Source organism: Mya arenaria, chromosome 3, assembly GCF_026914265.1.
Source record: "Mya arenaria isolate MELC-2E11 chromosome 3, ASM2691426v1".
Classification (NCBI taxonomy): Eukaryota; Metazoa; Mollusca; class Bivalvia; order Myida; family Myidae; genus Mya; species Mya arenaria.
Window position 1 is genome coordinate 50,283,139 of NC_069124.1, and position 13,213 is coordinate 50,296,351.

General features: G+C 34.8%; 1 protein-coding gene across 1 annotated transcript; it reads right to left on the reverse strand.

Moving 5' to 3' along the window:
• Positions 1–1,874: 1,874 nt before the first annotated feature.
• LOC128226888 (transcription initiation factor TFIID subunit 7-like) lies at positions 1,875–13,172 on the reverse strand. Its single transcript, XM_052937000.1, has 8 exons — positions 13,050–13,172; positions 10,641–10,772; positions 10,111–10,191; positions 9,365–9,470; positions 8,442–8,500; positions 6,954–7,143; positions 6,459–6,638; positions 1,875–2,695 (listed from the first exon to the last, which is right to left on the reverse strand). The coding sequence occupies exons 1-8, from the start codon at positions 13,122–13,124 to the stop codon at positions 2,619–2,621; spliced, it is 900 nt and encodes a 299-aa protein (XP_052792960.1). The 5' UTR covers positions 13,125–13,172; the 3' UTR covers positions 1,875–2,618.
• Between the last annotated feature and the right edge of the window lie 41 nt (positions 13,173–13,213).

Genomic DNA, 13,213 nt, shown 5'->3' on the forward strand with positions numbered 1-13,213 from the left:
TAGGTCGGTTCTAACTAGGCCGTTTTGCATAATTTTCTCATAAATATTGGCCTCGTCAGGAAACAGATGAATGCCTTAATGTAATACGGATGGTAATATATATGGGGTTGTTTTATGTAAATAATGCAAACTATATCTAGCCAACAAAAGGTATATCTTTTATTTCAGAATGACATATTCATTCATATTTAATATTCCATGCCTGGTTTCCAGTTAAGAATAAAATTCATTATAAAACAAGAGCACAGAACGGAAGCCAATTCTCGTCCGTTTTTCTGTGTCGATTAAGTGGAATAACTGCTCAGTAACTTAGTTATGGTCATAGTCTGTGTTTGAACAATGGCGGTGCCGTAGACGCAGCCGACGCTGATGAAGTTGTTGTCGCTGTTGACGTAGCCAACAAAGATGACGCAGCCGACGCCAATGACTCAGCCGACGAGGCAGCCAAAGTCGATGACGCAGTCGACACTGCTGACCCAGCCGACGCCGTTTATGCAGCCGACGCCGATGACGCAGCACAGGTCGATGACGCCGATGACCCAGGCGATGACGCAGCTTAGGACAACGACTCAGCTGACGCGTACCCTACTTTATGACAATACCTTGATATTTCTCTTTCGGAATACACATGAGATAAGAAATTATGTCTCAGATTACCTTCAATTATAGTTACATGCATATTTGTACTTTCTCAATTTTCCATTCGTTGAATAAAATATAATTGGCTACAATTTAAACAGCTTTTGAGTAATGGGATGCATAGTATACTGTTGTTATGCACTTGTCAATTGCAACCACGGCCCCTCCAGGTTCGGAGAATAGCGGGGACTTTGACTCTCGGTCCCGCCAACCCCGGCTAAAATCCCCGTCCTGCGGGGACGAACAGATGGTAAAATCCCCGCCAAATGCCCCCGCATCCCAGGGTCCGTAGGTTAGGCCCATTCTCCCGCTATATTTAAAGCGAAGACAAAACCACCGCATTCACCCGGCACTGCGGGGCCACCTCAAAGGTAAAAACACGGCCCATTTCCCCGGCTATCCCCGGTATACCTCCGGACCTGGGGGCCGTGGTTACAATTGACTGGTGCATTAACAGATTAAACATTCTGTAGAAAACTTCAACGATTAAAGAAGCCGGAGCGAGCGGAGGGAGGGTCCTTAATTCCTAGTCATTAAAATTATACATGATATGATCTAACTGTCCTAGAAAATAACGTGTTTTCAGCAGACCCAGACCCAGACGAGAATACCGAAATTCTGACGTCATGTCTGTGAAGTTTTGAAACTTCAAGAGTGATATTTATTGATAACTGATATCTGACAAAGAGAATAATACGTTGAGTTTGTTTGTTTTATTTCAAAATATTAATCATTAAACATTAAACATAACCAATGCTAAAGTTCTTAACCACATGCTTTACAACTTATAACAGTTGCACCTGCATTTTCAAAGCATGTTTGTTTGCATTGACGGCCACATAGCTAACATAATTTTTTGAAAAATGTCATAATAATTAATACAGAAACGTTACGCCTTGATTTGCATACGTTTTATAAAAATATTTGAAATAATAAATATGCATTGTTAACAAATAAATACAGGATAATTGTTTGTTTCAGATGTTTGAAGACGCAATACATTTCACCTAAGAGAACATCAAGTCACATTTCACGAGTGGCGCATCCATGAGTGAAATAGTCACTTTTGGTGTTCACAAGGTGAATATATTGCGTTCTTACACTGAAACAATTTGTATTTTTAATATGCCTAATTGGATATGAAATGCCACTTAATTTGTTGAAATTGTATCACAGTCCTGAGTGTGCCGATGTGTGATTTGGGCATGAAAGAGGGTTAAGATTTCAAAATAGTGAAAAATGTCAATTTGATATTTCCACTGTTTGAAACAGTGAAATATCATTTTTATTTCACTGATAAATTTCAATGAACAACCAGAAAGCATATAATCAAGTTGTATTAAATGCATGCATTCCATTCAAATCCAGAGGAACAAACACATTATAGCCATTAAGTCAAAGCAACTTAAATTTCCCTTTTGGATTCAGTCTTTTTATATATTTAATCTTTATATTTTTTATTTTAACATTGAGCATATTTCACAATGTGTACATGATAGTGACATCACCGATGATACCCTAATTGTTGTTGTTATTTATGGACCGCAGTTCTGAGCAAGTCTTAATTACCTCATAAAATAGTACTTTCGAGGGTAAGAGTCACAGTATGTTTTTGCCTGACTATTGGCCAGTCATAGTATACATGTTATTCACTGGTCATTGCCCACAGTCCAGTACAGCACTGTTCTCTGGTGTCAAAGATGGAACATGTATTGTCAAGAGAATCCACACTGATCTTGGGCCATATTCAATATAAGCTGTATCCTTTAACAACTTATCCACCTCAGTGTGTATATATACAGTCCATTGGCCATTTTTTTTAAACTACAGTATGACAATACAGACCAGCTTATTTACAACTAAGGTTGTGCTGTAAATCCACACTATGTGGATAAGTGTCCAGGGATTGAAATGCTGTATTCCAATAGCTTGTGGTCAAGTGTTCAGGGATTGAAATGCTGTATTCCAATAGCTTATGGTCAAGTGTCCAGTATGTTCTGACTGGCAGCCATTGACTCCTGTTTCATGTCCAGTTGCGCTCCCAGCAAGTCCGCCGCTGGAAACAGAAAAATGGAGTAGGTAAAATAATTCCTTAATTATACATATTGAATATGGCAACATCTAAAAACATAACAAAGCATTAATACCTTATACCACACATTTATATTTATGTTTATTGTGAAGTTTTAATAATGTCAAATCCATTTTATTTTTAAGTTAGCTGGGGGGGGGGGGGGGTTCTCTCAAAACTCAAGCGTGGCCTTTCAAAATGATAGACAAACAAATAAATTAAAATTAGATGTTCAATTAAATGCATTATTCCATTACAAAAAGTCATGTATAATTTTGGAATAAAACATAAAAAACTTTAAATTAAAATTTAATTTTGCTTTAATTTGTTGTTGATTCGTTTTTTATTGTAAAGTTATATCACTCATGCCTATTAAACAATTTTCTTACATACGATAACATTGTATGTTATTGAAAACATGTATTTCATAGACTTATTTATATGGGTATTTATGTAAATGTAATATAAGCATGCGTATTACATTTACAGTAAAAACAGCCATTAATCAGATTCTCTTACCATCTAGTCCACATAGAAAAATCATGAAAAGTTTGCCAGGTAAATGACAAAAGTGGACACATTGGGGTGGTTGTTCAGAAATTTATTAAAGTCATCAACATAATTAACGACATCGTTGTTAAATTCTCAACATGAATTATCTGATGATGTTCTCACATTTAAAGATGCACTCTTACTCCCAAATCAGATTTACAACAATTAATACTACTGTTTTAACATTCCAAAAAGGATGTCGAAAACAATGGTTCTTATGAAGGAAACCGAGTTTAATTTGAAAGAAATGAGCATAAAACACGGTATTTATACCTTGAGCCTATAGTAAACTACAGTAAATCTTTTAGTATTCACCATCCATTTAATATTGTTTGTTTTCAGCTATGAAATACAGGGTTATAATCTTGTTATCAGTAATCAATGTTTTCCATAAATGCATTATTTAGTACGTAGCTAAAGGTCTATCAGTCAAAATGTACCGGTATGTTTGTTATACATGTGTATGTATTGATTTTGAATAACAGTACCACTTTAAATACAAACAAGTACAGCTGAAACAGTTGTCCCAAGTCTTGATAGAAATACAGCATATCACCAGTGTATCCATTAACCCCCCAGTTCTGTATCAATAAAAGTTAACAATGATAAAGTTAACAACATTGTTAACTAATAAACAAAGTTCTGATTAATGAGCCCAATATATGTTTCAAATTTATTTGATCAGATTTCTTTTTGGAGATTTCTGTTTTCTAATTTAGAAATATATTCAACACTCATAAGACTAAACCTTTTAAATTGTAATGCAAATGGAGTGTGTTACCTTAGTGTCATCAACACATCCACCCAGCAATTAACAAGCAAATTTGTTAAATTGATACCCCCCGCCTGATTGGGCTTAGTCAAGGAATGGAAATCAATTGTTGATGAAATATATAAATATGAGTTTGAGTTTGATTGCAACTGTTTGAAAAAAAAAAAATATTGTAAATAATGTAACATTTAGAATTGACCAAGAAACCTAGTTTATGACTCCATGTTACCCAGTTCCAAACTAATCTAAGATTTCATCAAGGCAAACATTCTGATCAAGTTTCATGAAGATTGGTCCAGATATATATGCAAAAAATATAGCCTCTAGAGTGTCCACAAGGTTTTTTTAAGATTTCACTCAGTGACCTCATTTTTGACCCCACATGACCTACTAGTTTCAAATTATTCCAAGATTTAATTGAGGCATTCTGATTAAGTTTCATGGAAATTAGAGCAGATGTATTGCCGCTAGAGTGCTCCCAAGATTTCTGTAAGATATGAGCTAGTGACATAGTTTTTGACCCATATGACCCAATTTTAAAACGCAGTCGAAATTTAACCTAAGAGAACATTCTGACCATGTTTGAACTTAATCAGACCAAACACCACCATAAAATAGCTTTCGGACAAGATTTTTGAAAGATTTGACCTAGTGACCTAATTTCTAATCACATGTGACCCAGTTTAACAGCTCCAAGAGTTCATCAAGGAAAACATTCTGAACAAGTTTCATGAAAATAAGACCATACATATTGCCTCTAATGTGTTTTTGATCATATGTGACCCAGTTTTAAATAAGTCCAAGATTTCATCAAGGAAAACATTCTAATTAAGTTTTATGAATATTTGACCATGTATAATGCCTCTAGTATGTTCCAAAGATTTTTCTAAGAGTTGACCTACTGACCTAGTTTTTGACCCCATGTGACCCACTTTTTTAAGTGGTCCATATTTTATCAAGGTTAACATCATGACCAATTTGGAACATAACTTGACCAATCATTACCATGATATGATTCTGGACAAGATTTTTCTAAGATTTGACCTAGTGATCTAATTTTTGACCATATGTGACCCAGTTTTAATTCCGACCAAAAGTTCATCAAGGAAAACATTTTGATTAAGTTTCATGAATATTTGACCTTGTATTTATAATGCCTCTAGTAAGTTCCAAAGATTTTTCTAAGATTTGACCTACTGACCTTGTTTTTGACCCCATGTGACCCACTTTTAAAAGTGGTCGAGATATGATCAAGGGGAACATTCTGACCAAGTTTGATCATTTTCTGATCAATGCCTACCAAGATTTGGTACCGGACGGACGGACGAACGGAAGGACGGACAGACGGACGGAATGACGGACGGACAACGCCAAAACAATATCCCCCTCCCGAAATCTTCGATTTGGTGGGGGATAAAAAACCTCAAGGTAACTTATTGTAAGCGATTCTATGAAATACATGCACATATTCTGCAGTATTCTGACACAAAACTGGAGTAATCTTTTTTTCCAAAAGACCACTCAATTTTCGGAGTAAGTAGAAATTTCTAGAGAAAAGCATAAATTTATCCCAGCCAGTTCAATCCAGATGGCTGCAAAAGTTACTGAAGCAGATACCAACATCACTCCACTGTTTTTTTTCAGTTAACCATGGGAAATAACTATGTTAACACAACAAGTGGTTCATGTAGTAGCCAAAGTGATGAGATATTACCCGGTATATATGTGAACAAAGTTTTATGTTAATATCCTTAACTGTTATGAGGAATGTCATTTTCTGTTTGAAAAACTGATGAGCTAAAATTGTTACAAAAGCTGTCACAGAAGTGATGAATACCACTGAACACTGCCTGAATGCAGGAATTTTATGTTTTTGAATCAACAATATGAGCATATGCGCTATCAAACACATTCATATTTTACCGTTGTTATGTCTCCCTGAATAGTGTTCAGACCATTTTCACAAGGGCATGTTAATGTCAGTTCTATAAATATTCATGAGTGTCCGTGCAATACCTTTGCAGCTATATGCATCACAAGATTTTCAGACAAATCATGGGCCATAACTCTTGCTGAAGTAGTGAAATATCACACAATTTGTAAATGCACAAAAAAATTCATACTGACCAACATTTATGTGAAGCTTCATGTGCGTAGGTGCAATTGTCGGAAAATAGCTCATTGAGCTAACGTTTCTTGTTAAGATATACTGGACTTTAAATAAGGATTCTTGTTTCTTGTAATTCTTTTTGAGCTACATGCATCACAAGATTTTGTGATGTGACGTGACAGGACTTGACATGCGCAACTCCAATATAGTCTCCAGATCTATCTGGGTATATGATAGTTATTGTTTTGTCATAACTCTTTCCAAACGCTAGGTTTCAACTGCAACATTCGCTGTATACATTGTACTCCACTCACAATTTTGTGACTCCAAGAGTGCCTGGTTGCTTATAGCCAGTGCGTCCATGGCAAGGTAATCCTCTGCCGGAATCTCCTCCGGCTGGGCGCTCTGTAGACGGGAAGCGTCGTCCTCGCTGTCCAACACATTGATGTCCTTTTCCTCCTCCTCCTCTGAAGAGCTCAGATCGCCAAATATGTCTGTGAATAAGAATGTCAGTGTAACTATAGTCTCTCTTAATATATATTTAGATAATTGACAATGGAGGGTTAAGGCATGGCAGTCTTTTTTTGTTATATTGAGTGTTTATTTGACGACATAGCCTGATTTGAAATTTGTATTGGCATTCATCCAAAACAAAATATAAAACTATAAAAAAAATAAACCTAATAAAAAAATTTCTCAAAATTTGACATACTGTTGAAAACATTCCAATATCATATAAACAATGTTGTAAACAGTTTCTTACATGAAAAAATGCAGAAGCTGATCCCTTCCAGAAGTATAACACCTACCCATATTTAGACTGGTAGCTGTGTCTGTCCTTTTTAACCCCGCCCCTGCTCCAGAGCCTCCTGCAGAGTCCCCCTTCTCCCCTGCCCCCTTCTCATCCTCTGTAATCAGCTCCCACTTAACGTCGATAGCCTCATAGTCTGCTCGGAACAGTCGCTTCACCTCTTTCTCAATGTCCGGCTGCTCCATGTACTATGAAAAGGAAGAAAGATAATGGTAACATTTAAATCAGTAGTAATGGCCATATGGTTCACATAACTGACACTTGATCAGACGCTCCAGAATTAAATACCTTTTTGGAGTTTTTTAATGATAAAGTAATGCAGGGATGTGGTTGACCTGGCAGCTGAAGAGGTGAAACCATTTTGGTGATGGGTTTTGGGGGCGCTTTAGGCCCCTAGTGGGGGTCAAATGGGGTGAAGCACCCTGCTGCAGAAGCAAAACAGGTTTTGAAGCAAACTAGAGTGTCAATACAAACAAAAAATAAAATAACAACCAAAAACAACCAGTCAACTATTTTTAATGGGTAAAACAAATGGATAAATCACATCCTTGTTATGTACTGGTTATCACTTGTTTGCTTGTTTATTTGAGTTTATCAAGGTCTGTCTGCGCCCATTGGCTACATTAGGGCTTGACCTAACTGTGACGCCATCACTACTGAAATTGTGTTTAAATTCCATAAGAGACATGAGTTATAAGTGACAGCAATTCCTAGTCAAATCCAGGCATTGGAAGACTTGAAGAAACAGAGTGAGATACAAGAGATCCAGGTGCAATACCCTACATTTTTGCCATTAGACCTCTTCAATCTTTAAAGTGCTGCCTATATGGTTTGCCAAATTTCTTGTGCTGCGTCATATCAACATTGGCAACCCTTATTTCATTGCTTTAATACCAATCAATAGAAATGCATGTTGATATAGTAATGCGAAATCAGCAAGCAACAAGAGAATATTAGATTGAAAAATTATATCTCATACTCTAATGAGGCCTAAAAAAAAATATACATGTATATCTGTTTCGGGTAACCCGACCCTACCTATAAAAATGCGCCGACCCTAACTATTTTTTATCGTTTCTGAGAAAAAAATATTTGTTAGCGAATAGAGAGTTATGAATGGCAGATAAATGCGAATTGGACGCTTGCCAAGATATTGTAAAGTGCTCAGACGATTAAGATCGGTATTTTTTTGTTATACATGTTTTGATTGGTCGTGCAGTTTGAATGTACGACATATTTTGAAAAAAAAACAAAAAAAACTTCCCTACCTACCCTACCTAGAAATTTTGGGAAGGTTACCCTAAACAAACATATATTTTTTTGGCCTGATGTAATATTTTTAGAAACTAACTTGCTCTATTCAAACAACAACACAATTCCAACATGTATTTACTATTACAAATTAACTAGAGAAAATGCAGTTCTGAGCATGCTCATTCCATCCAAAACTGTCACTGATAAAGGTAGAAATATGATGTATATGTACCTTCTTTTTCAATGTTTTCCTAAACCTTCTTTTCCGGACATTCTTCAAAGGAGGTGTAACTGAAAGAGGCAGGTTTCTGTAATTATGTTAAGAGTTATCTTGCTTTCTCTACAGCTGAGAAAGAGGCAGGTTTCTGTTATTATGTTAAGAGTTATCTTGCTTTCTCTACAGCTGAGAAAGAGGCAGGTTTCTGTTATTATGTTAAGAGTTATCTTGCTTTCTCTACAGCTGAGAAAGAGGCAGGTTTCTGTTATTATGTTAAGAGTTATCTTGCTTTCTCTACAGCTGAGAAAGAGGCAGGTTTCTGTTATTATGTTAAGAGTTATCTTGCTTTCTCTACAGCTGAGAAAGAGGCAGGTTTCTGTTATTATGTTAAGAGTTATCTTGCTTTCTTCTACAGCTGAACATACAGCTTTGTAACTTTCACAGCAAAGTAATCTGTTAACTACACACCTCTAATAAAAGTAATACCATGATTTCTTATTACATGTACCCTCTACTAACTACATGACTAAACATTTGAAAGAGGATAATACGTGAGAAGCCATTCAATTCGGCGGTGATTAAATAGTTCATACCTTTAGTATTGAATGTGGTTTCAAATTAACATGTAAATTATCAATACAGGAACTAATTTGCTGATTCATTGTGCAAAAAACATAATCATTGCTATGATATTCACTGATGAGTTACTGGTATGAGTCAGTTATATTTATAAAATACCACTATTCATGATCACATTTCCATCTATGAATCTATGAAGACTTCATTATTTTGAAAATGAATGTTTTAAAGAAATGGAGGTATGAATGTGTTAACATTGTGGTTAGAACTTTTCTCATTTTGTTGAAATCATTGATATTCTTCAATGACGTTACAAAATTTGCACTGTGATCCAATACCCGATGAGGTCAAATACTTACTGCCATGGTTGTAGAGGTATTTCTTATCTTTGTCACCTTTCTTCTTACTGCCGGGGCCTTCATTTTCATCTCCTGCTATGTCATCCTCCGTTGTTGGGATTAGAATCTAATACAGGCAGAAGTGTGGTTGTGTTAAGACTTGTACTACAAGTTAATCAATACAGTTAAGGCATTTTTTTAATAATTTGCCTTTCTATGCAAATATATTCATTCTGACTATCTCATTTTGATATTAAATATAAATAAGCTACAATTAAGTACATTTATATTAAAATTACTTTTAAAAGAAGTTTTTTTTATTATTTATGCAGAATTGCAAATCATAATTTTTAGCTCTACTCTGGTCAGTAAACATTCATTTAACTGTATAGACAGTGAAACATTCCTCCAGCATGTATAGAGAGCGAAACATTTGTCCAACCTGTATCTATAGACAGTTAAAAATTCATCCAGTGTATATAGTGAGTTAAACATTACTCCAAGTTCCAACAGTATAGAGAGTGAAACATTCCAATAAGATGTAAAGAGAGTGAAACATTCCTCCAACATGTATAGCGAGTGAGACATTCCTCCATCCAATATAGAGAGTTAAACATTCCTTCAATATGTATAGAAAGTTAAACATTCCTCAAACATGTATAGAGAGATAAACATACTACACCTGTATAGAGAGTTAAACATTCCTTTAGTATGTATAGAAAGTTAAACATTCCTCCAACCTGTATAGAAAAATAAACATACTGCACCTGTGATATGTCTGCAGTTTTATACAACGTTTTCATGTCAACTGTTTTGTGGCATTCTATAATACATGGCAGGTCTACCATCTGAAAAGGAAATGAAACGTCTTTTCATTTTATTGTAATAAAATTTTGTCTGTGTTTGAAGTAAACTTAAAGAGTACTCGGTCTTGTTGTTATTAAAGCTATTACTGAAGAAGAACACACTGACAGTGACCAAAACCTTATGTTAACACATTGTTTGATGCATTTCAGTACTCTTGAATGCATTTTTCTTCACAATTTATATATGATCTTAATAACAACATTTCTCACACAAGCAAAACATGTGAAGGTTAAAGGGAGGCTACATTCAGTTATAGACCAACTTAAGAAACATCTAATGAAAACTAAAATGTCCTCATTTAACTATCATTGAAATTAAGCTTTTGAAGCCCGAAAGCTATCATTATTTCTTGAATGAAGAAATTGTAACAAGTGTGACTTGCAGGCTTCTTCTAATTTTGATCACATATGTTAAAGACCAACTTTTATACCTTGGCAGGTATGTAGTCATTTCCGTATCTGATGGCCCCCTTCCTGAGGTCAGACTGCAGCTCTATACTCAATCTGTCCCTGACGTGTGGACTCTCATTCCTTAACTCCTGTCTCAGAGCTTCTGCTGGACCCTGCAGGAATAAAACACCAAGTTCTACATAACAACATGTTAATACATGTACCGTAATACACAGCTTTCAATTTTATATCATACTTATCCAAGTCACCAGATGTATTCATAAGAACTGGCAATGGCTAATATACTAATTTATTATAAAAATAAACTCAACGTAAAAAATCTTCTTCCAATTGTTTGTGTGCCTTTTAACAAGACATAAAAACATTGCCTTAAGCTTTTCTTCCAATGTCATTTCTTCATTTCTTAACCAAATTTTTATTTGTCTTATTTTGAAAGAATTCGGTGATTGACATTATCATTAGTCTAAAATAATAGACATGTACGGGATTTTTCCAATCCCTAACGTCTAAACAGGTTTGTGCAAAAACAGGGTTTTTTTGAAATATATTGTATTTAGAGAAGTATTTTATGTTTGAAATAGATAATAAAGGTTTATATTCATATTTTACCATGTAAGAGCAAAGATTTTTAGCACAAAACAAGCAATAAATGCATTAAATCACAGGATTTACCTTTCCAATAAAACATAACTTGACTGACACAGACAACAATTATGCCAAGCGTTAGCAACTCAACAATCTTCAGCAAGCTTAGAGATAGACCTCGTAAATACAATTGTAACAACTCGGCCATGGCCGAAGTGTTCCAACTGTTGTAAAACAGTGAACCGCAGCCTTGCAGGTGACCTTCATGTATGTATCATTATCTTTTGACAGTAAGAAAAATACATTCAAGACAACTCATCATAATTTCTTTGGATATATATTTATTTTTTTGTGTACAGAACTAAATTACTAATATAAAATAACATTATCTTGTTTTTATAATATTTTATAGATGCAATATGCTTTAACCCAGAATCCTGACCGGAATAACTACCCACTTTTGGTACAAAACAATTAGTATGTGAAGGATTTGCCATATCAATAATCGTACAAAAAATCTGTCAACATACCAGACAACGCGAAAACTTTTTCTCCTTCACAGGACATAGCGACAGGTAAACACTTAAAATTTACCTGTCGCAACAAATTTTTACCTGTCGCAATGTTACAAACAGTATTCGGTTACATCAGCCTAAACCTTGATTTTAAGCCTCTTTTTAAATAAGTTTTGTAATTCCCCATTATAACAGGTTTAGATCTTTTTGGTTAGATTTGACCTACAGTACTATAATAAATTACAAAAAAAGCTAAACATCATGCAAAAAAATCAATATTCGAATCTTATGTCATAATTTTTTTCTTCCCTTGCCTCCCAAAAAAACTCATATCTGGTTCGCCTACCCATGGAACTGCTAGATCTTACTCTTTTAATTCATCTTTAAATTAAAGATAAAGTACAGTTATAAAATGTAACGAATTGTACTACAAGTCAAACTCAGGCACAACATTTATGCAAAAACGAAAGTAGATTTCTTGTTATTGGCAATGTTAAACAGAGCGGAAAGAAAGTCAACTCGGTATTTAATCATCATATTTAAATTAACACGATTGCCGGGAACCACTTCGCCGAAAATAAATACATACGGAATTTTGTAATTTCCGAACATTTCCGTAAAATAATAAAAGTATTATAGTACGAGCTGAGATCGGAACCTTGCGTGTTTTATTGGCTTTTACGGAAACATGTCGAAACGGGGTTTACAAATAATGATACACGGATTAACACGCTGAATAATCATGATATAATAGTTAAAAATAGCTCTGAACATTTATTTAAAAACTGAAAGTAAATTTTCCGAAAATTAAACGGTGCTGACTGTAATTTTTCACCGGACATTGTGACCGACCAAAACAAAAGTTTCGTCGGTCAAAATGGAAATATACCGGACATGTCCGACTGTCCGACGGACATTAGCATTGTCTGACATACAAATATTTGGACTAATATTATGAAGTGATATTATCAATGTATCATATAATCATGCAATGTTAGCAATGTATTATTATTAAAATGTCAAAAGATCCATATTCATACTTTTGGATAAGTCCTGGTTGCCTAGTTGTTAAGGCGTTGGTTACCTGATTTTACCAGTGTGGTTTCACACCAAACTAACACCAAAATACTTCTAAATACTAAAATTGTATTTGTTCTGCACTTTCTATATGATACAGTTAAATAATGATAAAGTTAGCGTTTTGATATGCATTACCGGGAAAACTCATTTTAGTCTAAAACAGTCCCTTTAAGTTTAAAGTATACAGATCATTTAATTTTATCATTTCTATACCAAAAATGACAAAGACAAAGGATAACTTTCACGCACCGGAGGAAGCCTCATAATAAACTGTTGTTCCAAATCATATGCTGGTTCTCCGCCTCCTTCTTTCTTCTTCGACATCCTATTAAAATGACAATAACTATATTTCCTAAACTCGTAATGTTGAAGTCGTGGCAAAATTAAAACTAAGGGAAGGAACTGTTTCTCCT

Bases quoted from the DNA above. Each gene is read 5' to 3' on its own strand.
- LOC128226888 (XM_052937000.1), bottom strand. From the start codon at position 13,124: ATGTCGAAGAAGAAAGAAGGAGGCGGAGAACCAGCATATGATTTGGAA. The intron at 10,192-10,640 runs GTATAAAAGTTG...TTTCCTTTTCAG, and splicing joins ATGACTACATACCTGCCAAG to ATGGTAGACCTGCCATGTAT. The intron at 9,471-10,110 runs GTGCAGTATGTT...TGCCTGTATTAG, and splicing joins AAACTGCAGACATATCACAG to ATTCTAATCCCAACAACGGA.